This window comes from Chelmon rostratus, chromosome 19 (assembly GCF_017976325.1).
Source record: "Chelmon rostratus isolate fCheRos1 chromosome 19, fCheRos1.pri, whole genome shotgun sequence".
In the NCBI taxonomy this organism is placed as follows: domain Eukaryota; kingdom Metazoa; phylum Chordata; class Actinopteri; order Chaetodontiformes; family Chaetodontidae; genus Chelmon; species Chelmon rostratus.
In genome coordinates, this window is record NC_055676.1 from 17,473,638 (window position 1) to 17,500,691 (window position 27,054).

The window sequence follows — 27,054 nt, forward strand, 5'->3', positions numbered from 1 at the left end:
TCTACGACTTTCATGGTCCCCAGAGGTAAATCCTGCTGACTTTGTCGATTCCCTGTTTGTCCAGACATTCAGACAAGATATCCTCATAGCTTTAATGATCCCTTGACCTTTCATCTAGTTCCATCACCAGGTTGAAATTTAAACTTGGTTCATGAGCAAATATCTGCAAAACTAATGACATTCCCATCAGCCTCAGCAGTTCTTTGTGTTTAGTGGGAATTAGTTAATGTCAGCATGCTAACATGCTAAACTAAGATGGTGGCATGGATAGCATCAGTATGTTACAATTGTCACTGTTAGAATTAAGTTCTAAGCACTGTGTCCAAACTGAGAACAGCTCTCAGCTCCACAGATGCTCATCAGAGGACGGTTGTACCTCTACATTTAAATTCTGCTTGAGAGCAATGAGAAACATATACTTATGTGAGTTAAATGAGTTGATGTTGAATGTTTTGTTGTTTGAGAATCACACGTCATTCTGGCACTGTGTCAGATCAGTTGAGTAACACCTCTCATAGGCTCTGTCAACTGTGGTCACTTTAATATTTTCTGTCAAAAAATAGGAAGAAAATGTGCATCATGAGCATTTTTTAAAAATGATGGCTTCATAGATTGGTCACACTGGTGCTCGATCAGCCATCCAAAATCTTCACGCCGCTACATATCATTGACTATATAATGTTTTAACTTGTAGCACTGATAAGGTCTGAGCAGCCTGCGTTTGGATTTCCTAATGTAAGATGCACAATGCATTAGTTACATGCTCTGCCTCTCTCACACAGAACAGTCATTTACTCTCTTGTTAGAGCAGCTTTGAAACGCCTTTGAATCATTCAGTTATTGGCCACGTTGCAGCCATTTCCCTTCACATCTGCATAACTAGTAACGTGCAGAAAAATGTGGCAGCCCTGGTTTTGTTGTGACTCCAAACTAACAGACTCTCCTCGAGTACACACGCTTGCATAAAGTTAAGCATTTGAGATTTAACACATCTAATATTTAATGGTCATTTATTTTTTTAACACAAAATTCTGGAATGAATGAAACCAACAGACATCTCTTTCAAAGTGCTACAGAGCGCAAAAAATAACTTTATTACTATTTTGTTTCCACCTTTTGCATCTACTGATTTATGCCAAGAATTTTACAAGAGGAAACACTGGTGACAACAATTGCTTCTGTGAAACGAAAGGGGACCTTTTTCTCATAATCTGGTGTCTACAAAATCAATGAGTGGGAAACATTTGGGTTGACAAATGACTAAATTAAAAATCATATCACTAAATTAAAAATGACAGGGAAGTATTTAGAGTACAGTTAGCTCTCATTTCATAATTTAGATCAAGTTTTATTTGTCTGCAGAAGCGGCCAGTACAAATAAGAATATGAATCCACGTCATCTCTGGTGAATCATAAATGCATTTCTTCAAAGCTAATCAGAAAAAAATTAGTTGCTCTCCAAACGCACGCACACACACGCCTTTATGCCTACAGCTCATAAATACAATCAATCTGATATACAAATATTTGGATAGATTTTTTTAGCGACATTTAAAATGCAGTTTCGATCCCAATTCCTGCTGTTCTGAAGACCACCCCTCATTTCAGTGATATTGTCAAGTTTCTCAGAGGAGAAACTGAAGCCTAACTTGGACGAAAGACCCTGACACATCTTTAAAATCAAGAGTTGCTGATGGGCAGGGAGGACATTTAAATAAATATCTGAAACGAGCAGCGTCCTAACAAAGCAGACTTGCTCTGACTCTCGAGTTGCAAGGCCAGAACGAGTCTCTTTCCCGTGTCATCAAACATCCTTTCTTTACAGGAGGGCGACTGAGGAAAAGCAAACAACACAGCAGACAGTGCACTATTGACACGATTCATTCTCACACGAACTGCTGTCTCCAGTTGACAGAAGAACACTGAAGAGCTGCAAATGGACATACAAGTTCACAATATGAAATAAAAAAAAGGTGCCACTTTCTTTCTATCCATCACACAAACACATACAATCAATCAAACATGGACATTTGGACTTTAGATGCAAAAGGAAACCTAAAACAGGACCTGGGATGATCGTTCTGTGAGGGGAAGCTGGACAGCTTAGAGGGGCAACATACTTACTGTACACTAAATGATGCCTTTCGTGGACATACAGTTTATGTACGAATGCATCCGTGGATAAACCTTTATGTGTGTGTGTGTGTGTGTGTGTTGAAAGCCATTGTACATGTGTCTGTTTTCTGTTTGGATGCAGGAAAAAAAGCCCTTCAGGGAAACCGTGCCTGTTAAAAATACACCAGTGACAATTAATAAACCAAAGAAAAAGATGAAAGAGTGGTTTACGCTGTTGGACAAAGATCGACGTTATGGAGACTGTGATTATGCTCTTCTTAGGTGCAGGCAAAAGAAGGGTCCTTTTAGACAGAGAGCAGTATGTCCATGTGCTTCGTTTACTTCCAGGTAGGCTATCACTCTATCCAACAAGTCTGTTTACACAATCTCTCTGCAAGATGATTTTACTTCAACACTGGGTACTGGCGCTGACCGCCCAAACGACCAGAGCGGTGTCCGCCTCCTGACGGTGCACTCGTCTGGGAAGAGGGGAAAAAAGAACAGCAAGGGAAGAACATTATGATGTGAAAAGGAGCACACAACCGGCACTACTATTAAACCGTCTTTTTTTTAATCCTCACCTGTGCAAACTGTGCAGGGTTATAAAAGGTGACGCCTCCAGCGGGTGCCGCTCCCTGGGCAGGATGACTCTGCAGAGGACAAACAGAGTTACTACAGGGTGTGCATTGTTTGCTGTCCCATTAGTTCTCTGGGCGGAGACGGAGAGGTGGATGCACTCCCACTGCCACACAATGGTTTGGCAAAATTATACAACAGAAGCCAGGGAAAAATAATGGCAGAGAGGGCTTGGATCCACAGTGAGGCAGCATTACAAACCACTGTTTCACTTGTTTTAGTAACCATGCAAGCTTTGTGATGGGTTATTGAAGCTGAGTGTTCCCATGAGAACAAGCAAGGGAGTCGTCCTGCAACTGTCCCCAGCATGCTTCACTCTGATCTATGGCTCAAAGTTACCCAGCGCCTTTCAAGTAGATGGTTAACGACTGTAGAGTAAACAAGACTTAAAATCTACAGCCACGCTAGCCGCTCTGTGAGGCTGCAGGCACAGCTGTGCTTTGAGCTAAATGCTAACATCAGCATGCTAACATGCTCACAATGATAATGTAGGGAATGTTCAAGATAGTAGTTTAGCATGTTAGCATGCTGACATTTGCTCATTCGCACCAAACACAAAGTATAACTGAGGCTGATGGGAATTTCATTAGTTTTGTGGGTGTCTGTCATAAACCAGAGTATCAGACAAATTCAGATTCTTGTTGATAGTATTCATCCTGAGGACTCCAAATTTCAAGTCAATCCATCCAACAGATGTCGAGACATTTTGCCTTAAACCACAAAGGTCGGCCTCATTGTGGCGCTAGAGGAAAAGTGGGGAGATCACCAAAACGATGATTCATTGTCTTGGAAAAATGAATGTCTGTACAAAATTTTGTGCTAATCCAATAAGTAGATGTTGATATATTTCACCAAATGAGTAAAAAAAATGACCTGCTGATGGGACTAAAGGAAAATCCTTTTAATCCTCTGAGGACCATGAATGTCTGTACTTCAGTTCATGATAATCCATCCAATTAGTTGGTGAGATATTTCAGTCTGGACCAAAGCTGTAGAACAGCTGACCAATATTACTATCCACAGAGTAGCGACGCTAGCGTGGCTAAAAATAAGGAACTACATTCTAGTCAGGGTAACTGTGATTAGTTTGAATTTGTTGACCATTTGCTGGGTTTGGTTGTTCATAACAGATACAGAGTTAAGTTTTAATGCTGGAGACAGCAGGCAGGTGAGCAGGCATCCTGGGTTGGATGGGCGGTGAAGCTTCGGGTGCAAAGGGTGGAGAGTGCGACTAGCGATGTGTTGAGCTAGGTGGGTGGCAGGCAGGGGTGAGAGTGGACCGTTTGAGGCCCAGCTAGAGGTACCTGGTTTAAATGCTGACTCACTTCGCGTGATAAAGAACTCATTGAGCTAGAACGCGAGAGCTGAAGACAGCAGGAGGGAAATAAACAGTAGACAACAGAAACACAAACCACAAACCCATATTAATAATCTCCCATGCATTGGATTAGATGTGTATCCACTATCCACCAGTTCAGAATGGAAGAAAAATAAATCAGCATTAGAAAATTATGATTCTTGAAAAACAGACATGGAGAGAATTAGATTATATCAGCAAATGGAGCAGGGATTTTACATTATATCAAGGCTCCGCATTTAGCATGATTATGGGCACAGATTTTAAGTAGACATGCATGCATTCTTTCATACACCCCCTGACAGTACCTTACAATCATACAAATAAGCAAACTGCACACACTGGCTGTTAGGGTGTCGAGCATCATGATTCAGTGGTGGCATGATGGTAGCTGCAGTAGCAGTTGACAGGAACAACGTCTTACCTCTCCTGACTGTGAGCCATCAGGTACAGGAGGACCCTCTGGGGCAGGTGGTAACAACATTGGGTTGAACACCTAAACCGATGATTAAAGTGCAACAGAAGAGAATGTGGATGAGTAGAGCTTCAGCTTTGTACTTCATGTTGACAAGCTGTGTAATCTGTAATGACCTCCTAAAAACACTGCCTTTCATGTTGACATGTTTTAAAGGATCTCCGGTATGGTTTTGTATCTTAGGTGCTCTATTTGAAGAAGAAAGCTCTCCAACAGAGCTATTTAAAGGAAAGTTCTGCACCTTGGGAAATACACTTATTTGCTTTTGTTTGACGAGAACATTGATACCACTCTCAGGTCTGCATGGAAAATATGAAGCTACTGCCAGCAGCAGGCTAACTTAGCTTGGGATAAAGATTGAAACCACTAACCAGGCTCTGTCAAAAGGTGTTAAGGTTACAGACTTAGTAAGAATTGGGGGTGCTGGTAGGTGGATTTTGGACACAGCCAGGCTAGCTGTTTCCCCCATTTCCAGTCTTTATGCTAAGCTAAGTTAGCTGGCTGCTGGCTCCAGCTACATATGTACAATACAGATGTAAGAGTCATATCAATTTCATCATCACACCCAAAATGTGGAACTATTCCTTTAAAAACAGAGCAGAGACATCTTTCAACCAGCTATGGCACTCAAACTATTAGTCACGACGTTCAGAATTTGAATATTTATTATTTAATCAGAGATTCCTAACGTATATGTGAGGTCATTCATTCCACAAAATATAGGATATTGTACTGAATTTATTTTGACACAACTATAGTAATTACACTATTTCAGAAGGATTGCTGATACATGTTAAGTCCACAATGCATTTCAGCATTAGACCAACAAACATGCTTAAACATCAACACTCTAAGTTCACCAATAAAGAGAAAGAGATACCTGTGGAGCAGCGCTGGTGTTTGGTGAATTCTGCTCCATATTTCCTCCTTCACTGCCCTCTAGAGGCTGATGATCGTCAGGAGCTACACAAGAGATACAGAAGAATATTTCATTCCTTCAATCCTCAATTATACAGTGGCCTCTCTTTCCAAAATCAAACAAAAACATCTGTAACCACCAGGGACCCCTGCTTGTGGCCATACTGTTTTAACACATGACATGCACCTGAACTAGGCACAAATAGGTTTGCGGGCATCGGCATTGGTGCCAAAGGAGCAAAGATGTCTGCAGGAGCAGGAGCTAATCCGCCCGGTTTCGCAGTTCTGCTGGGGTTCAGAACATCCACATATCTGCTCCTCGTGCCTGAGAAGAAAGAAACGCATCAGAGTGGCAAGAAATAGAGTAAACGAGTGTAAATGCTAACTTGTTCGACAATGTATCATGCAAGGTCAAACATGGCGTTTGGGAAGCCACAGCGTATAACCCTCGTCTCACCTGCTTTCCTGGAGAACATGTTGACAGGAGGACCACTATTCGGGGGTGCAGCAGGCCCTCCAGGGCCAGGCACGTGAGGCATCATGGGGAAGCCAGAGGGGGGTGGTGGAGGGGGCTTACTCTGAAGGATTATTAAGAAAGCCATAACATCAGACCTGTTTTATCTATAAACCTTCATTTTCAGTTACTCGGGTTAGACAAGAAAAACCACTCTGCTTAAAAAAAAAAAAATGCATTGCTTGTAGACCAGTTTTACAACATTACACACCTCCTCTTCGGGCTCGTTCAAGTCGACCCATTTCTGCTTATCTTCATCCCACACAATCTGACAATAAAGAACACAGTATTCTTATCAGCACTGGTCACTTGTAGTACATAAGCACATAATAATAGTGAAACTGAATACCTGCACATGTAAAAGCTGTAACTTACAGATTTGTTTTTGTCATCTGGCAAGTGAGCCTCATTCTTCCCCTTCCTATAGAGCCAGTTCAGCCAGCCACCACCACCACCCTGTGTGAAAGAAAAGAAATTGCACTGATCACTTGAGAACGTTATAGGAGCACAATTTGAACATTTTTATGCTCATGTGTGAATATGAACCTTTTTCGGGGAGTCTTTCTTGACTTTCTTGGCCTCTTCTTTGCGGGGCTGTTCAGGGATTGAAGGCGGAGGTGGAGAGGCCTGCTTGACTGCAGAGTTGCTCCGCTCTCGTCCGCCAGAGTGAGTGGAAGATTCAGAGGTGGTGCGGGAGCGACGTCCTGAAGCCTGAATACAAGAAAATACTGGTCAGAATATTTTCTTTAGCGCCACAAGAAGAAAGAACTTGTTTCTGGGCTGCCTCTAACTGCACAGAACATATCTGAAACCATGTGCCACAGCATTAGGGTTTTGCTGGTTTTCTGCATTCAGTACATATGAATTTATGTGTAAGTTTATACAAATTAAATTAAAAACTACAGATAAATTTCCACAGGACAACAAAAAAACCAGCTAGTATTGCAACAGTTTATATGTGACACACAAACGCACCATATGCATTGAAGATTGTGAAGTAGTCCTTGATCTCCTCCCAGGACCCTGCAGTGCCAGAATAGAATGATGTTCCATCAAATTTATGCAACACAACGGAAAGCACACATCTGTGGACCTAGAATTGTGATGTTACTGAACAAAAGAAGGTTAACAGATCATGTTTTCGACATTAAGACATCCAGACACTGACCATGTGGGCCATATGGTCATAGAAGTCCATCTGCGGTGTGAAGGAGCTTCTGGGTGGGGAGGATGATATTGGTTGAGCAATGTGCATCTCTGATGGAGCCTGGGGCAGCTGCTCTACAGGTGGCATATGACCGGGAGAAGGGGGCATGTGCTGAGGCATCTGGGGTGGGGGGTGGTTCATCTGTACAGGTGAATGCGGCACCTGAGGGGGCATGTGGGTTGACATCTGGCCCACTTGAAGAGGAGGGGGACACTGCTGCTGATGGGCTCCTGGGTACATTTCTGGCTGCTCAGGTTGAGGCTGGAAGGGAGGAGGGGCGAAGCCAGGATCCTGTGGAGGGTAGCCTGAGATGGGGATCTGGCCTGGTGGTCCACTGGGGGGTACAGGGTAGAACTGGGGCACATCATTGGAGGGTAATGGCTGAGGCGGGGCCATGCCATCTTGGAGGATGGAGGTGGGAGCTGAGAGAAAGTGGAAGAAATGAGATGCACTTTGGATATGGCTCACAGTAAAAAGAAGACCGCAAGAGCAGTTTTTCAAACACACAAATACATTTACACACACACACACCTGGAGGCATAAGCTGTACTCCCTGCGGAGGAGGCCCGGGCAGTAATGAGCTCATTAGTGGGTTGTCAGGTGTGGGGCCGTCCAACTCCACAGGCATGTTGTAAGGTTCAGGTGGACTTGGCTGGTCCAAGTCAGAGCTGGGGCTGCTGCAGTCGAACTGAGTAGGAGTTGTTCTGTCTTCACTGTATGTGATCACCCCCTTCTGAAAAAGTCAGGCAGCAAACATTTGTTATGGCAACAATTTACAGAGAATAACTCAAATGCTGGAAATTTTAAGTTGAATTCTTTAAACTCTGCATCAATTAAAATATCTGAATATTTAAAGAGAAAAAATATATAACAAACGAAATGTTTTACTTTGAATATCCTTTGTGTAAATAAAACAACAACAACTCCTTCTCCTCCTCACCCTGATCTGTCCATCCAGCTGTCTGAGGTGGATCAGCCATTCAGGCTCATTGAACAACTCCTGCTCTGGTTTCTCCTTCAGTTGCGGATCAAAGAATCGCAGCTTTTCAGACATCTATAAACAAAAAACCCACAAAATTTCAACTTAGAATGCTAAAACTGGTACACATCTCATACCATTATACATGTGTTAGTTGCCAGAGTTTAGGCAAAAAAAGCTTTTAAATGGGCTGCTCCTTCTTCCTAGAACAATGTACAGACAGACATGATATTGTCAGTTGATAACATCAAGGGAATTTAAGTCAATTTTAAAGGACCAAGAAAGTAGCACTCCTGGTCTATGTGACTGCTCATAAATTTTCAGTGAAATTAAAAAAGTAAACCTGTACACCTGTATTGCATTGCTCTTGGCCTGATCACTCTTGAAAATATAATTTTAGTCTCAATAAGACTTTCACATGGTTAAGTAAAGGATATAATAATAATAATAATCTGAGTAGAGGAGGTAGAGAGGGAAAGATGAGATGCAGAGTGAGTGCATACCTGTATGATTTGGCTTATGAAAACAGGAGAGTAGTATGCAGGCTGCATGAGGACAGTCCTAGAAATAACTTCACAGTAATGGAAAGCCTGAGCGCTCAGGCCTGCTTCAGCCAAGCGGCATGCATAGATCAACTTGAACACCTAATAAGAGACAATAAAGAGCAGAGAACAGTGTTATTCTTCAGTGGTACGGTCTCAAAATCATGTGCAATGCCTCACAGGTGGAAGAATGTAAACATTTCTTTCATAGTCTGTGGAGACTACTAGTATTACTACTATTTAATACAGTCAGTGCAATCAATTATTAGGTTTGTAGAACACCTCTGTAAAAGATAACGTGTGTGTCTGATGGTTTAGTCCTAAAAAAATCTACCTGGAAATTGGGTAGTGAGCACGGCTGGGAGCCCAGAGATTGAGCATACTCATAGGCCTCAGTCCTCTGGATGGCTTCATTGGTTGCAAATTGGTAGAAGGACAAACTGAAGAGAAAAGGATATGGTTATTTGTGCGGCATGTTATGTTCAAACTGTACTGATGTCTAAAAAGGTCCCTTATAACTGTGTGTGCCTGCCTGTGTCTCTAACCTGTGGTTGGAGCCAATCAGAACCATCTTGGTGCTCTTCTTTGTGAAAAATCCCAGACCAACTTGGGCCATCAAGTAGCAGAAATGTGCAGCATCAATCAGCCCCTTGGAAGCTGCCACAACACAAAACAAGTGCAGACAGACAAAATGTGAGGCAGCGAGTTTGTTGGGGTGAAGAATGAAAACCCTTCGTAGTTCAGTGCAGTGAGAGACTGCCTTTTGATTCAGTCCTACCAAGAGTGTCACCCATAGTGGTGATTGTGCGAGTATCCAGGTCCAGGGTGTGTGTGAGGTTGGACAGCACCATGGCCAGGTGAGGACGCCAGTCACCCCACTTCTCCTCTCCACAGCACTAAATGAATACAAAAAAGAAAACATCTCAGCTTAGGGGGAAAAACACTGCCAAGAATAATTGTGAAAAAATAACGAGAATACGCCAAAGCAATACTTACAGTGGCTGATGCCGGCATCCTCCCTGACATGAGCTGGTACACTGTCTGGAGAGGGTCATTGATGGGCAAACTGTTGGCAAACCTAAACAACAAAGACAGACAAATCAAATTCTATTTCCATAAATTTGTAAAAATGACCACAGAATAAAGGTGCAACTACTTCTTTATATACTTTACCTTGTCATGACACGTGCATGTGTCCTATTGTCCATTTTACTGGCCAACAGCAGAGCGTGGCCCCACAGACCTCCTTTCATAGCTGCTTCTAACGCATCCTATTACACAGACAAAGAGGAACTTATCTCAGATTTTTACAACACACTAGCTAAATTACTAAAACACAGTAACAGAGGAGTATGTCTTTACCTTCTTGCGGCCAAACAGCAGCAGCTCCCTGAAGCGTTCTGTTTCCTTGCCAACGTTCTCCGGGACGGTCATGAAGGTGTCAGATAGGAGGGATAGCGGTCCAGCCCCCGGCTCTTCCTCGGCTCGTGCAAGTGGTTCGTTGTTAAAATCGATCAAGTTGGCCTCATTGGGACTTTTGCCAGGTAGCCAGACAGAACGGTGTTCCTTCAGCAAGAGGTCGGCGATGTCCGTGCCGACCACAGTCTGAAGAAAAAAAACACAGTTTGACAGTGAGAATGTTGTGTTGGGCAAATATCCAAAGTCACCTTCCTGCTTTCAATTATATGTCTCGCATATTCACAGTTATGTCTGCACAGTCTTACCCCGTTCTGTCTACAGAGCAGCATAATGAAGTCCCAAAGCAGGCGGGCAGAGTCCCTGTCCAAGAGGTTGTTGTCACGAGAACACTCCAGCGCTTTGTTCTGGGAGAACTTTATCACGTCCACCTTATGGGTCTCCTCCCTGATGGACAGGAGTGGCGAGCAGAATGGAGTGTTAGCAGTGACTAGTGAAAGCAGCACAACCTATTATACACACTGATATCAACACTAGAATGAAACAAAAAAAATGTTTGTATGCATTTATACATGATATGGCATTACTTAAAGGTCGACAGTACTGAGAGACATCACTCTTGGTTTTGGTCTTTTCATAGAATTTGTTGACAGTAACAAAAATACAGAGTATTGCAGCCTCGTCCTTTAAAACTTAGTGCAAAGCTATTTGTGGTGGAGAATAGACTTACTTTACAAGAGGACCAGGGAAAGCTCGCAGTTCTGCCTGATCTGGGGTATCCTGCAGCATGGTCTGCAAATACAGACATGGTTGAAAATACAACCTAATACGGCCTTAACATTGCTCACTTAAAGTCTTATGCAAGTTCTGTATATAAAGAAAAACAAGTACAAGGAAAACTACCAAATTCAAATTAAGAGTAACACAGTACCTCACTTTCTCTTAAAAAAGCACAAGTCTGTAAATGTGAGGAAATGGATTCAGCTCATTTACTGTTAAATCAAACATTTTCTGTCCAGTGAGGAGGATTATTTGTCTGTATTTATAATAACCTTAAAAAAAGAAAAGTAACAGGTCTTCTCAATGTCACACTGACCCATATTCAATGACAGTATTTCAACTATAGTAACAAAAGGTCTAGCTAAGGGAAAACATACTCTGTTGTTTCCCACTGAATAGACACTGATGATACATCATAACCTATGACATCAAAAATAGTGTAGCAGCATCATTAACACCCTATGCACCCTAAATCCCTTCTGACACTTCATGAAATTAAAACAATGGACCAAAATTGCCCACAGTAAAGTGCTGAAATCGGCTAAAAATGTACCTCCATGCTGTGGATATCAACGAGAGCAGGCTGCCCAGCTGAGGGGAGATTGGGCAGAACTTGGACCAGATGACCACCAGGCCCAAAGCGGGCACAACGGTGGGGTATGGTGAACTTCTCTGGGGTTGCAGGACGAGGAGGAGCTAGAGGGAAAACACAAGTCAGACTAAGAGTGGGATAGACAAAGAAAGGATCTAGTGTATAATGTCCCACATCTTGGGGTGTAATTAGTATTTACTAAACTCTGTAAATTCAATTGCCATTTTAAAAGCAAGACTAATCACTGAAAGGCAAACTAAGGATTGTTAGCTACGTTGCTCAGGGGCGATCCAGGTGCTGTCTGCGGTGTACTCAGAGGGATACAGGTACTGGCCGTAGTTCTGGGAAGCATCAGTCTGGTTCGCGTACTGTCCATAGGAGTAGTCCACAGCCAATGTGGATGATGTGGTGTCATAGACTGCTGACACCAAGTCAGGCTGGCTTCTATAAACCTGGCTCTGCGGGGTGCAAAGGCTAGTTTAGTACGCCAGCACATACTTTTCACACAAGTCTAACACCATGAAAACACATCATGTAGCCGTTATCAGCTATTGCACTTGACACATTACACTTTAGAAGCTATGCTTCTAAATTGGTGACCACTGTAAAATGGCCAAGGAACTGTTATGAATGAAGCAGCTGAGAGCCAGCAATGATAATGAGACTGCTTGAAAGCATAGTTAATAATGAAGGGTAGCTCCTACAGGGGATATTACAGGAAAGCAACCACTCGCTGCATTTTGTCTGCACCCTTAAAAGTGATGGTAAAACATAACAGAAGAAATCCCTTAAAGCAACAGCTCCACATTTTGGAAAAAACACTTATCTGCTTTCTTGCCGAGAGACAGACAAGAAGATCGATACCACTCTGATGTCTATGAATATATGATGCTGTTGTTGTTTTCAGTCTTTGTGCTAACTAGCTGCTGGCTAAAGCTTTGTATTTAGCAATTCAGTCTCCTCACTCTCCCGCTCTGTACTGTAGGGAAAGAAGCATCTGAGTTGAGTACAAAATAACAACCTTACAATAAACCAAGGGAAGATGAAGAGCATGTTAGTCTTCTCTTGGAACCCCAAACTCAATATATTCAATATATTCCCAGACTTCTCTTTTCTTAATTTGTGGTCAAACACCATCAGAAAACACAGAGGCCTCAGCAATTAGAGGACAAATTGCCTGTTAAATGAGCAGGGCGCAAGTTTGGAGCACGGCATCTACAGCATGTCCACAAGTGCCTCAACCTTGGACTCTCCTGTATTGTGGTTAAGCCAGATAATAACAGGTAAAAATACCTATGCATAGAAGAAAAATCTGCACATTTACCTGTTGTGACCGTGAGCTGAAGCTGCTTCGTCTGCTGTGGTGGCTGTGAGAGCTGTGCACACTGTGTGCCGACTGCTCGCTGTGGATGCTGCGTCGGTCAAAGTCGTCGCCGTACATTTCTCCACGGCGCCGATAATCATCATCAAAACTGGCATCATAACCAGGATAGTACCGCCACTGATCATCATAGCCCTCTTTCCTGTGAGTAAAGTGTACAGTGTGTGTGAATCAAACAGCACTACATCCTTATAAACCAACTCTGCTTGTAGAAGAAGCAGATGTAAACATTTTTTAAACAGCTAAAAGTAGTTATTCTCAGACTGCACAGATTGCACTGAGATAACCTTCAACTTCCATTTTCCATTTAAATCAATAGAAGCTATACAACGTCACTACACAGATCAATAGCTACAACACCTTCTTACACAGCTCGATCTGTTACCAAATATGCATCAATGTAATAGCAACAATATATTTCAGATGTACAACTTCTGGAGTGTGCAACTGGTTTTCTCTGCATACCTGGGAGGATACATCTGTTGATTATAGTAGTCGCCTCTGTAGCTGTCATTGTAATTAGACCAGTAGGACTGATCATAGTACCCTCTGTATCGTGGGTCATACTGTCCATAGCTGTATCCTTTCCACAGAAAATATGCAGAGGAAGAGAGGGAGATTTATATAATAATATATACATGAAAAAACATTTATATACACAGAAAGATTAATGTGTTTTGTGAACTAATTGTTTTACAACAAATTCAGTGTACGAGAAGGTAAAAATGTGTTCAGATTCATACTAGTAAGTAATCACAGCTTTGAACTCAGTGACTCATACCTCCATAATCATAGTGCTTGGCGTAATCTGCATAATATTCACTATAGGCACTTCGGTTTGCTCTGTGGAAATCTTCAGGATAGCCTTGCCTACAGGGGAAAGCAAACAAAGGGCAAAATTTACAGGTCGGTCAATTACAACAAACAAAACCTAACTCACCCACCATAGAGGATTTCTTAAGTTCTCAATAATCTCTTAAGTAAAAAACTTCAAAAAGGCAAAAATTAACTACTAAAACAACAACAGAGCTGGCTTGACATAAAATACATGTCTAACATGATGGTGTAAGGCTGAGAAACTGCTCAACTGACCTGGATGACGGCCTGTCAGAGTACTGACTGGCCCTGGAGCTGGGTCGGTCTGGTGGAGGCTCTCTGTACTGGTAGTTTGGATCACGGTAAGTTGAGGGCTGCCCTTCATATCTGCCATACCAATCTGCTCTGCTCCTGTACTGAGCATCCTGAGAGATAAAAGCATAAAAAGGCATTTTAATGGTAGCAGTTGCTCATGTGTGAGCTTCTTGTGCATTTTGCAATGAATATAGACGGAAGATAGAAGGAAAAAAGGACTTTGCACATACTTGATAATATTGCTGTGCTCGAGGATCCCCGGGCAGAGGTGGGTATTGGCCAGGGGGATAAGGTGCTCTGCCATCAGGGTATTCTCCATAATTGCCATAATAGCCACCATACATCTGCCCTGGCACTGGAGGAGGGGGCCCATAGCCTTGCTGGCTGCCTGCAGAGGAGGGTGGTCGAGGTGGCTCTGCGGGAGCTTGCTGGGAAGCTCCTGGAGGGACTGGTCCACGAGGCCCTGGAGGGTAGCCAGAAGCAGGAGGAGGACCACTTCCTGCAGCAGGCCCCTGCACTGGAGTTGGATACTGACTACGAGAGGGTTGTGCTCCACTCACTGGAACAGGAGGGGCAACATTTTGTCCCTGCAGTGCAGCCTGAGAGTCTGATGTCTTAGTAGGTTCAGCTGGTGGCGGCTGGGTGTTTGCAGCTGCTTGGGAGGGTGTTGGTGCCTGTGGAGTAGATGAAGAGGCCAAAGTCTGGACAGGGGCATTCCCTTTCACACTTAACCCCTGCTGAGCATCTTTGGTGACCTGTAGGTAAAATCCATTACTAGATTGTGGAGACTCATGTAAAGAGGAAGGATGGCCAGATGATTGGTTTTGGGGTTGTGATTGGTGCATAGAAAAATCAAGCAGTTCATAATTTGCTGGCTGATTATGATTAGAGACAGAAGCAGTCACAAGAGAAGCCTGCGAATTAACCTGGAGAGCAGAGTGGCTGTCTCCACCCAATGATTGGCCCCTGGAAAGAAGAGGGCGGACTGGCTGAGACTGTGATGGAGCTATGACATCTGATGTTGCGGCTTCTGTGTTGTCTCGGGTCAGATTGAGTGGCCCCTGGTAAGGAACTGAAGAACTGAAGCTTATTGGTCCAGGGGCACACAGGGGATTCTGATTAGAGGTTACTGAAGGTGGTTGAGAGGGACTGCCACCATGCCCCTGTGCAAGTGATCTCACAGGTGGGGTAGATTCCCTAAGGCTACTTTGACTGGCTGCTTGAGCAGGAGTACTGGGGGAAATCACACTGTAATTGGACACTGGCGGAGCAATCAAAACAGGCTGTTGGAGTGAGTCAGGCACAAGGAGAGACGCATAGCCCAGGTTGCCTTGAGAGTCAGTTGGCTCTTCCTCACTCACCTTTGGTGGGTTCTCTAGGTTCTCTGAGTGTTGCTGTGAAGTTGGCTGGACTCTCTGGGAGGGCTGGAGGTCCAGTGGGCCATCCTCTGGAGGCTGAATGACATCAGCACTGGGCTCTCGTAGAGGGGCAAGAACTGTTGGTGCAGCAGGGGCTAGCAGGATGTTAGCTCCCAAGCTAGCTGGATCGTTCTGAGCCCACAGAGTAGTAGCAGGGCTCTCACAGGGCCGACTGGCCCCAAAAGCTCTGGATGAAGGTCGTGAGTGAGAGTGAACCATAGGGTGTGTTAGATGAGATGCACTACCTCCAGCCACAGCAGGTAGGGGGTGCCCTGGGCCATAAATATTTTCCATATTATCTGGTGGCTGCTCCAGGTTTCCAGGTGTAGAATCAGCACCTCCTTCTGCTACCATTTTAGCCCTGTCAACTTCAGGAGGACGTACCCCGACCCCATGTGAGCGCACAGGTTCAAAAGAGCTGTTAGCACTGGCCTGAAAGGTACCAGTTGGTTTAGGAGGGCTAGGTGTGGGAGGCCACATCTGCTCCAGGGAGCTCTGTTGTGCACCCATATCTCCAGCTGGAGAAGTGTCAATCTGTTCAAAGTAGCCTCCAGTGGCAGCAGACAGGTTAGCTTCATCAGTGAGACGTGGACTTTCCTGTTGAATAAAGGTACCTACTACTCCCTGATGCCGACGACTGCCAGTTCCACTTCCATGGCTCATATTACTATAGTTGGATGACACACTGGCAGATCTCATTGGCCTTGGAACAGAATCTGGAGTCTCCAGGTTAGGCCCAGTTTCAAATTGGTCTACTCCATGGGCTGCAGTAGCAGCAGGGCTGCCATGGGTTTCACTGGGTAATACCTCCTGGTTTGGGACACACTCCAAATTCTCCACATGATCATACTGGGAATCAGGGGGATTCTGGGTAATCCCCTGTGTTGCATGGTTGCCATCATTCATGTATGGTAGGTGAGAATGATCTTGTACAGAAGGTTCCTGGTAATCCAAAGGAACATCTGCATGGCCGCTGTGGGCTTGTGGGTTGCTGTTCTGCTGAAAAGATCCAGGACTACCATTTACTGCCTTATTTCTCTCTCCAGCCAGAGTTTCTTCATTTTCCACATCATTGTTTTTAAAGAACATTGAGAGTGTACCAGACTCCTGACAGTATGGGACTGGGACTGGGGCAGGCGCAGAACTAGGCCCAGGCCCTGTATTGGACGCATGGTGAGATCCAGCAGAGTCAGGCCGGGGCTGAGGATGGCCCAGACCAGTCCCCATTTGGTGGTAGCCTGAATCCTGTGAAGGTTGGTTGAACCATGAGTCTTGGGGCGCAGAGCTCTGACTGAAGTAGCTCTGACTTTGGAAGTGGGAATTATGATGTTGGGGTGCATTTGGGTCAGGCCACTGAGAACCAGGGGCCTTAACAGCGTTTTGGGGAGGAAGAGGGGCCTGCGTCTGAGGATGTCCAGGTTGTGTTGGAGGGGTGGAGGTGTCGTGATGGGGTGGAGGGGTGTGGGTGGGGTACATCTGGGTCTGCTGAGGTAAATTAAAAGGCTGTGGAGGAGGGTCACTGGTAGGCTGGAAATAGTTCTGAACTGATGGAGGGCGACTTCCATGATCAGGGGCCCATTGGGAAGAGGAGGTGGTGGGAGGCACAGGCTGGAAGGGCACAGGCTGAGGAGGATGTCCTTGAAATTCTTGGTTTAAAGGTATCTGGCCTGGTGCTGGGGCTGAGGCCACAAGTGGTGGCTCTGTGGCCATGGATGGTGTCTGTTCTCTAGAATTAAAATAGCCCTGTTCATTATGTGAGGAGGATGCGTATGCTGCGGGACTGGGTGCTTGGAAAACACCTGGGGATGCTGTACTGTGAGGGTTGAACAGGGTCACCCCTGGCAAAGACGATGGTGGTGGGCCAGGGGGAACAGCTGGGACATCCTCCACTGCATGTGGTTGTGGAGGCAGCGCTGAGCAAGCTTGAGAGTACATGGGGTTAGGTGGGGCTTGCATTGGTGGAAGATTGCTGTTGGGTATTGTCGGGAGACCACCTGCAGCCATAGGGGGAGGAGCTCTAACAAAAGCGAAAGGGTCTGTCATGGGTTGAGTAGAGGGTGGCATTGTGGCAGTAGCTGCTGCTGTATGCTTGTGCGGCCTGGTCCTGCGGAACATATTGGGCCCAGAGGGGGGAGGGCCTGATGCTCCTGGAGGTCCAGTCCGAGGAGGGGGCTGCATGGCTGCAGTGTTAACAGGTCCAAGGACCAGGTCACTCTAGTAGATGTCACTGAAGAGACTGAAGTCAGGCAAAGCTGGGTAAAGAAAAGGAAAGATGGAGTGGTTTACAAAGAGCTACACATGCCTCTGATGGAGTTTACCACACCTTTATTTGTGTTGCAGTCCTATCTAAACAAGTGGTACAACGTGGCAATTTCTACATGGACTCTAAGATGCAATGACAAATAAATACATACAGATCTATACTGAGTACAAGACAGCTGACTAATTGTAATGAATGCCAACTTTGATTACATCACAAAATCTGAGTCAAATGCTTTATTTTTAAAGTCTGGTGTCCATCCTACTCGAACAATGACAGGAAACAAGATCATACAAACAGAGTCAAACATTTAGAATTGTTTTTTTAAAAAAAAAGCAAAATAATGTCCATAAGTTAGTATCTCAGAAACAAGTGCAAAGCAGCAAGGCCATTTTGCAGCAGAGGAAAATCAGAAATTCCTCATCATCTTAACAACTTATTAAAACACACCTCAGCTTTTGCAAGAAGATCATTTTGATTCTGATGGCTTCTAGAAACTACTGACATAATAGCACAACATGAAAGTTTAACTGTTCAAGTTAAGGGAATGCGGATCTGAGGGTTTAACTTTCTAAACAGGAGCTTTCTTACTTAACTCTTAACAAACAAGCGTCACGTAAGTCCTGCTGCTAACTTTGGCATTTGCAGCATTATTGCTTTTGCTTGAAACGTTAGTAATTGTCGAGACGTTTCAATACAAATGCCACAAATACAAAACCTAGGATCGTAAAACCACTCGCTGTGCCTTGATGAGATTATTTATTAGATATATACACTGTGCATTGAGCATTTGAAATTTAAGAAAGGGAGATCAGATCTTTCCAACGGGAAGAGCTAGTAGGCAAGTAGTCTGGGCCAGATGATCACAACCAACGTGAAGCCGGATCTTTCAAGCACCCCCGGTTACAAATTCACCAGGAACTGCTGCAACCCGTAAGCTAACGTTAGCGCCGGAGACGTGCCAACTAACCTACAGTCAACATGAAACTAAACTCCCAAAGTTAGCCTGCTGGCAAATACCCTATCGACTTCTGATCACAACCCCACAATTATTGAACTCGAATCGGTACCTCACTCATTTTGGTCTGACACGACATCAGGTTAATGTTACACATTAAACTGCCTCCGAGGAAAGGTCCAGAGTGCTTGGCTCAACAGCTAACGGTATCGCTACATTGCTCTACATGTCCTAAACGCCATAACCAGCAAAGCACTGCTATCTAAAGTCGCCTGATCTGCCCGAAGCCAAGACTCCTACAGACTGCCCGAAAATGAATTATTTGTCCTTTTTGTACATATTCAACACTAACAGGGGTACATATCGAGCAGTTACAGGTCGCTGGCCGCTCGTCGAGCATAATTTAACAGGTTCACTGCCTGGTCAGCTAACGTTAGCATTGGTGGCTAACTAGCCTATGCTAACTATAGGGGTAACAGTTGCTTGCCTGTTGTAGAGGCCAGATTAAAACGTTCAGTGTAAAACATTGTTAATTATGGTATATATTCACTCTTACCCGATGTCGGAAATGTATACGGATATAAATAAATTCTTACAAATGTGCAGGACAGTGAGTCTGACACACCGCCACCATCTTCAATGGACACATCCTACTAGGCTACGTGTACAAGCAGCGTCACAGGCCAAACAACGATTGCGTCAAGAAGGGGCAGGGCTTGTTAAAGGTCATTTCTGTGTATTTACACCTGAATCAATTTATTGAATTGATCGGAGTGCCATTTACATATTTTTTATTCACTTTCTTGACTTGCAGTACTTCTGTCTTTTTCATTTCTCTTACTATGTTTATTGTGACCATTATGTACCCAACCTATATACCTATTATTTCTCATTGAGGGCTAGAGAGCACTTTAAAAAACGGGCGGCTTTGTTAAGGCATTGGCACATTTGCACATTTTAGTGTTGCAATAGCTCAAAACACATAATAGCAAATAAATCAAGTTCAAAACCAATAGAGTTTCTTTATATTCCAGATCAAAGTTATAGTAGACACAGAATATGTGAAATGCGTGTGTGTGTGTGTGTGTGTGTGTGTGTGTGTGTGTGTGTGTGTTTGTGAGAGAGAGAGAGAGAGAGAGAGAGAGAGAGACATAACAATGCAAAACAATGCAACAAAAAAATCTAAGTTTTCTATTTAAGTGTCACATCATTATGCACATTTTGAGTTGCAGGCAACGTGTGCATTTGTCCACTGGGCGGCGCTCGGATGTCATCTACATATTAGCCACTAATTTGTGTCATGAAACTAGACACTTGAATGTAGTCTTGCAGTGTGCTATAAATTTCTCACTGTTGTACACTGATACATTATAATAATTCTCTCTACAATATACAATGTAGACAAGGCCCCAAAGTTACAAGTTAGTGTTATTAAGTGATCTTACCCTGACGGTGTTTCTATGTCTAATGTGTTAATTCTGTTGGGGGCTGCCGTCTACGGTTGTTTATTGTAATAACTTTCATTACAAGTGATTTGTGCGTGAATGAAAATGAGTGAGTACTTATCCGCTGCATTACCTTTGTTACTGTACTTCTTTGTGTTGATACAGCTATAAATAATTTCTGTTAGCCAATGTGAACGACAGTTACGACCTCAGGTGCTCGCCATGTGATAACTACGCTCATTATATCCGGTTTATATCCCTCGGATCGCCTGACTCAGCACGTCAGGTCGTAATATGTCATGTCGAGTTCAAAGCATGTTCATACATTTATTACCTGTTGTTAGCACTAAGTGTTTTATGGCTGAGCTAAAATACGAAGAATATTGTTACCCGTACTGCCATTGAGACTTTGCTAACTCCGCGACAGAACATAGCATGTAGGGTTTTCATAATAAAAGCATCGTGTCGGTTCGTCAGTGGGAGACTTGAACACGGATCATAAATAGCAGGAAGTGGTATGTTGACATTAGCAGTAAATTAACACAGTGTTAATATGTTTAAGAATCCCATCTAATGACTGTTTTTGAATGCTTTGATAGTGTAGAGGGACAGAAATGTAATTGTAGCCATTTGATTACGCTTCTGTTAAAATTGTTGAAGTTTGAGAGACATGTAGTCATATTCGCATCACTCCTGATTTTTGTTTATAATATTACATTCGTTTATAATATTTGTTTATAATATTATATTCATGTTATCTCCACTACATGCAATTCAAAATGAGTCGTTCAGTACAGTAATAGTGATGCTTTATCTAACTTTCCATGCAACCACTAGTCCCTCGTCATGGGCAGGCCACATGAGACTTACAGAGGTCTGCTTTTTTAAATTCATGAAACTCATCCCGTGTTAAAGGAATGGAAAAATCTGGTCAAGTAAAAGAAATGACAGATACACACTTGTGGTGTTCAAACACCCATGCAGATCTACATCTTGTTCACACACCTCCTTTTCCTTTTTGCTCAGACTTGTCAACCGAAACCTCCCCTCCCACTAGACTGTGTCTGGAGACTACGGGCCACAGGGCAGGTTGGAACAGACCTTCACGTTTACACCTAAAACCCCCTGGCTTGTGAGGTCCTCTTGGTGCAGGGTGAGTGTGTTGAGTAATCCTGTCTGCGTAAAGCCTTGTAGTTGCTGATAATGTAACAACTAGTCAGAATACAGTACCGTGTTTCTGGATTAATCCCATTCATATTTAAACCATCCTTAACTTGATTGTTTTACATTATTTTAGGTGTTGCTGCCTCTAAATTGATGTAACGCAATTATAATACAGGATTTATTAGTAATAACAAGAAAGACAGTCATCACTTGTAAGAAATATACAAGTGTAATAACACAAGTCATTAAGCACTCAATATTATTTGTATAAATAAAATGACATTATAACACATACTGGTTAAGTTTTTCCAGCTGACAAATTTTGACAAAGTCTTCAATAATCCAGCTGTTCTTACATCATCTGTTGCATGTCTTCTTTGTGTATATACACTGCATGTCCACTTTATTAGGTACACCTGTACAATCTGCAGTCCAATACTACAGCCCTGACATAACTTCTGTCTTTACAAACCTCATAATGTTCAGGGGTTTTTTGTTTTTTTTTTGACATTATTGGCAATATGTGAATTTCATTATGTTAATTACTGAGGTCATACTTAAAGGTCGTGTTCTACTGGATTGCATTATATTGAGAGATTTTTTCAACGTGTCTACATTTATGAGGGGGCAGAATATTAGAAACACCAGTGAATAGAAACCAGTCTGTTAGTCTAGTATGACCTCAGTGCTAAAACACGATTTAAATTCTATAACTTTAGCAAGAAAACTGAGCATTACAGGCAGTAAAGTCGACTTTATGGCAAAACAGCTGGATCGTATTAGACTGTACAAGTGTACCTAATAAAGTGGACACTGAGTGTGTGTGTGTGTGTGTGTATAGGACTGAAAGACAAGTACTGGATATTAACACTTATAATGTCCTCATATCTGCTCACATCCTCATTATAGTGTGTTAAACTGTTATTAAATGTTTCTGTTGTGCTTATGAGAGAGGATTAAGAAAAGTGTAACCACATAACTCAGGATGTGGTGCTGTGACTGAAGCTGCATGTTAGGTTTTACATGCATATACAGTACATACACACTATGTCTCTCACACCCACCCACCTCTGCACACACACCACAATCACATACCCCACTGCTCTCAGTTCATCTCCCCCTGGCTCTGTTTGCAACAGGCCAATTCAGAGCTGTGATAAAGAATGAAGTACAAGGGGATTTGGAAATAAGATTGAGTTATTTAAATTAAAGTGCATAAAAGAAATATAAGTTCCATGTTTGTATGAATGTAAAAACAAACAATGCTTAGAACAATGATACTCAATTTGCTTTGCCAGGTCCAGGAACCAGTTAATAAACAGTAGTAATATATATCAGATAAAATTTACAAACATTAAAGCCCATAACTCATCTCTCATTAAAATTCTTAACTGACTTTTCAACTTAGCTTGTTAGCAAAATTAACTTGATTGACACTTGGCTTACATATGACAGATAAATCAGATTTCTTACTGCATTTACAAGCTGCACCTGCATTTTAATTCTAAATGATTTGGTCACATTTTAAATATTGCTTGATTCTCTTCCACCATGCAGTCACTCAAAAGTTGATTCATAAACATAAACTGTTACTTCCAGGGACTGAATGAAAGGCACATTTACGCTCTTTTAGAGTGAAATACACAATTATGTGATCAAAATTGTCCTAATTTCTGTGTAACTTTCCCTCGTCAGCTGATAGTTGTCCTTCTCTGCAAAGATCTCCATCTGATCCTAAAGCACTTTGCACAGCCTGACAGGCCATCATACAAAGATCAGCCTTCTCTCTGTTAGTAACATCTTAATTCATCCCACCCTGCAAAACTGGCATTTCTGTCCCTCTCTACAGTTCTGACTAATTGGTATAAACAAACAAAAATTTCCGCTGTGAATCAGTTTATTTTCATTGTGAATTAGACAATGATCCCTGGCCCGCAGGCCGTACGCTCAGCATTATTGACTTAATCTGTAGAAATACCCAATTTTCAATGAATTTAGCATCCTTAAGGGACCCATATCAATTCTCATGTTTCAGTGAAAGGCAGCAGTTGGGCCTCCTGCTGAAGCGGCGCTCTGCAGACCTCATGACTCCAACACATGGCCAATCTGTGATATCTGTGGCCAACATCACTTCCTGTGGGTACACTGTTTATGTGCCACTGACAGTGTTTGTCCTCAGAGACTCTGCCTACCCTGTCATTAAGGTCGTGTTTACAGGAAAGCCAGGAGAGTGGGTAATGTTTGGTTAACCACTGTCTAAACTCCTGATAAGCCCTTGAATATCAACCTGAGCCCTGTGGTTTGTTAATGGTACAGGGTCTCTGAACAATAGCCCCCAGAGTGAGTCCATCCATGCTGAGGCACGCATGCTTGTAATCAGCTGTCAGGTTTGGCAGGTGTGTGATGACTGCGATAGGAGCTCAGCAGAAGAGTCAGATATTTAGGTCTACACTGCCATGCTCTTTGTTGTCCTCGATCTATCTCTGCCTTTCACACACATGCACACACACACTGGTGGTTAATGGAGTGATAGGAAAGATTGCATGGGCAGGTGTGGGCCTGGTTTTACACCACAGGATGCAAAGATTAGGATGATGTTAGAAGACCTCCTATCAGAGTATCTCTCACATGCCTTAATAATAAACTAGGATTCATTGCTGGCATGAGAAACCCAACTCCCGAAATGGTTCAACATTGTTGTTTGGATGGATGCAGTCTTTTTGAGGGAAGCAGAACTACTGAAAGTTACACTTAGTGGCCTGAAATGTCTTTTATATGTTTGGGCGAGTGAAGAAGGATTGAGATGAGAGGTATAAAATTCACACTGTGCATTTCAGTTAAATTACACAAGTATTTGTAATAAAATGCACTTAAATGCATTACAAATGAAAGCATTCTTAATGCTGAATGGTCCCACTCAGTATTATGTAATATTTTATCATTGAATCATTGTTATGATGTGTTTGTGTTTTGCATGGAAAATCTTAAACTGAAAATTAACTGTCAGCTATAGTTGTAAAATAAGTGTAGTAGAGTAAAGACATGCAAGATTATGCTCTGGATTATAGTGAAGTTGAATTGTAAAGTAGAATAAAATGGAAATACTCATGTAAAGTGATTGTATCAGGGTGGCCATGGCCCCCCTGGCCCTTCCTTGGTGGCGCCACTGTCTAAAGGTGGTCTTGTGTTTGCCAGGGTGACATTACATAATGAGGATGCTTGTTGTTAACAAGCAATAACAACAATAATAAGTGGTGTTAAAACATTTCACGCAGAAGCTGTAGTCTAACTGGCCTTTTTCCCAGATATACAGTTGGACTTGTTGTAGCAAGACAGCTGTCACTAAGAACATTCAAAGAAGCCTGTGAACCAGCATGCACAAACATAAATCAGTGTATTCTTTACTCAGGTCATTAAATACACCTGTGTTTTTGCTTTGAGAAAGCATCCTGTACATTCTTTATATTCATATAGTCCATATACTGTATATTTTGTATATTCCATATAAAGGATGCCATGCTGTGAGTGAGAAGTGGTCAGTCAGCAGCCAACTGGATACGCTGCCTTCAGGCTCTTGAAAAACTACCAGATGGGGGAGTTGTTGCTCAGGTGATCTATCATAGGACAATGGTGAATTCAGCTGATTTGCCAACAGACATGTATGAAAAGCACTGGAGTAAAATGCCATCTATAAAGCGTGCTGATTCAGAATTTGTTCTGCCTTTCACAACAAGCTATTTAGCTTTACATTTATTTATAGAAAGTTAGTTTTTAAATCTGTTGATCTGTGTTTCTGGTTGAGTGCGTATGTTAGTGAAAAGAGGTAGTGAGAGTGAAATGAGAAGACAGATTGGAGAGCATTTATTAGATTACTGCAACGGCCCTGTATTGCATTTGACCATCAGTGAGGACTGGATGCAATTATTGCGTTACAAGATTAGGGCTAATTTTGTGTTCATGTTGATTAAAGCGAAAGTATTTTTTTTTGCAAGTGGAAGATGGATTGTTTTACAAGCAGCAGAGGGAGAGACTGAGGGTAGGAGGGAGACACATCTGTTCCTGCCACTCCCTACCCGGCCTGAGAGCATGGGAACCTTCAGTAGCTCCAATAGCTGCAACAGACGCCGCGGAGTGCACTTCATTTATCAATTTAAATGGTAAAAGAAGGCATATATGGGCCTCATGGAATTATATTTGCATCAGTAAAGGATGGATACTTAGCAGAGTTCAAATCTTGTTCCACCCATCGTCCAGTCATGAGACAAAATAAACTCTGCATGCTTAGTCTTTGGGTACGGCAAGGAAAATAAAAGCATCAGTCATCAGCATTTCATGCATGTGGTGTGTTCTGTCTGTGTAAATGCATCCAATAAAAGTATCTCCTGAATCTGGGGCTTCCTGTCTGCGGCTTGTGGCCTGCACCACACTCAGTTTGCCAAAGAGGGTTTTGAGTTTCCCTCTCTGTCTTGTCCTGCCTTGGCCCCCCAGAATGGCGACCACCACACTTTAATAAGCCATTTCACAGGGGTCAATTCTCCTTTCTCCACGGCGTCAGCTGGGTTGCCCCATTCACCCTCTTCACCCTTTCCTCACCCAGGCTCCCCCATTGGCATGTGTTCAGCCCAGCGTTGTTTACTGGACTGAGCATTTAGAGGGGTTAGCGTTTCACAGTGGCAGCTGTTGGCACCATGTGCCTCCCCCTCGGGCGGCTGGCCGACGGCACGCAGGCCACTGCTTCACACACCCTGCAGCATCCCCCTGAGGACGCTGCCCTCCCTCGCCCCCTTCGCTTGGCCTCGGTTGAAACCAGTAGCCTCAATCGGATCAGATACCAGGTTAATGTGAAAACAGGGTTCTGGCTTTAATTGATTGCTCCCGGATGATAGTCACTGTCTGCAGCCAACGTAGCAGGAGCTTGAAAATGTAAATTCAGCATCAACCGTGAGCATCCATTTTTTGACATGTACAGACTTGATGCATTCTAGCACGACAGCTAATATCACGTCTGTCATTGGCAGGATTACGGGGCCCCTGTCGCTGCATTTTCCATGTCACCTCTTCCATTGATTGGCCTGACAACTGTAACGACCACCAGGGCTCAAGGAAAAACCCAACGTGAAGTTATACCTCAAGACTGCATATGACGGCCTCTGATTTAGACATACTAGCGGCATGGTTCAAGGGATGGCAATTTAATTCTGTTGCCTGGTTGGTTAGACTAAAATATCCCAACAGCTACTGCATGGACAAACATTCAAGGTCCTCAGAGGAATTAATTCTAACTACTTTGGTGATGGCATTTTTAGTTTTTAATGACATTTATAAATATAAACATTGCTGTGAAAATTTGGTACAGATGGTCCCCAGATGAAATGTCCCAATGACATTGATGATCTGCTAACTTTCCCTGTAGTGTTCAGTGCATATTAGTCTGTGTTATCATTTAGCTCCCAGCAAAACTGCAGCAAAACAGAGCCGCTAGCATGGCTGTAGACCCATAGTCTTGTTTAGGAATATGAAAGAGATGTAGAACAAAAGAAGTTTGAAAAGTTCAGTGAAAGACATGGACAGATGATTAGATGAGAATGAAGGTACAGAGAAGATGAGCCGAGTCAGTAGAGTAATATCTAACTTGCTTAGTGAAATGTAGCGTGCAAAGAGGAAGGTATGTGACTTATCTCTGTGACATTTAGGTCTGCAAATCAGACACGGCTCGCTAATCAGCCAATAAACCAGTCAGCATATTCTGGCGGACTAGTCGTCGCC

General features: G+C 43.1%; 1 protein-coding gene across 5 annotated transcripts; it reads right to left on the bottom strand.

The window, feature by feature from the left end:
- Positions 1-1,008: 1,008 nt before the first annotated feature.
- Positions 1,009-19,333, bottom strand: sec16a (SEC16 homolog A, endoplasmic reticulum export factor). Of its 5 annotated transcripts, XM_041959866.1 has the most exons (32): positions 19,276-19,333; positions 15,405-17,713; positions 14,274-14,798; positions 14,005-14,153; positions 13,694-13,782; positions 13,378-13,495; positions 12,856-13,054; positions 11,806-11,989; positions 11,493-11,635; positions 10,890-10,951; positions 10,468-10,606; positions 10,106-10,348; positions 9,917-10,014; positions 9,740-9,821; positions 9,522-9,639; positions 9,289-9,400; positions 9,078-9,183; positions 8,705-8,845; positions 8,163-8,276; positions 7,754-7,955; positions 7,184-7,644; positions 6,991-7,038; positions 6,562-6,726; positions 6,391-6,471; positions 6,227-6,283; positions 5,959-6,079; positions 5,689-5,826; positions 5,464-5,546; positions 4,533-4,604; positions 4,056-4,115; positions 2,697-2,765; positions 1,009-2,594 (listed from the first exon to the last, which is right to left on the bottom strand). In XM_041959866.1, exons 2-32 carry the CDS (start codon positions 17,637-17,639, stop codon positions 2,520-2,522), a joined length of 6,489 nt encoding a protein of 2,162 aa, XP_041815800.1. In that variant the 5' UTR covers positions 17,640-17,713; positions 19,276-19,333; the 3' UTR covers positions 1,009-2,519. The 5 variants fall into 5 exon arrangements, with proteins under 5 accessions (XP_041815800.1, XP_041815798.1, XP_041815796.1 ...); XM_041959864.1 differs by having other exon boundaries at positions 4,077-4,115; positions 14,274-17,713; XM_041959862.1 differs by having other exon boundaries at positions 14,274-17,713.
- Positions 19,334-27,054: the final 7,721 nt, after the last annotated feature.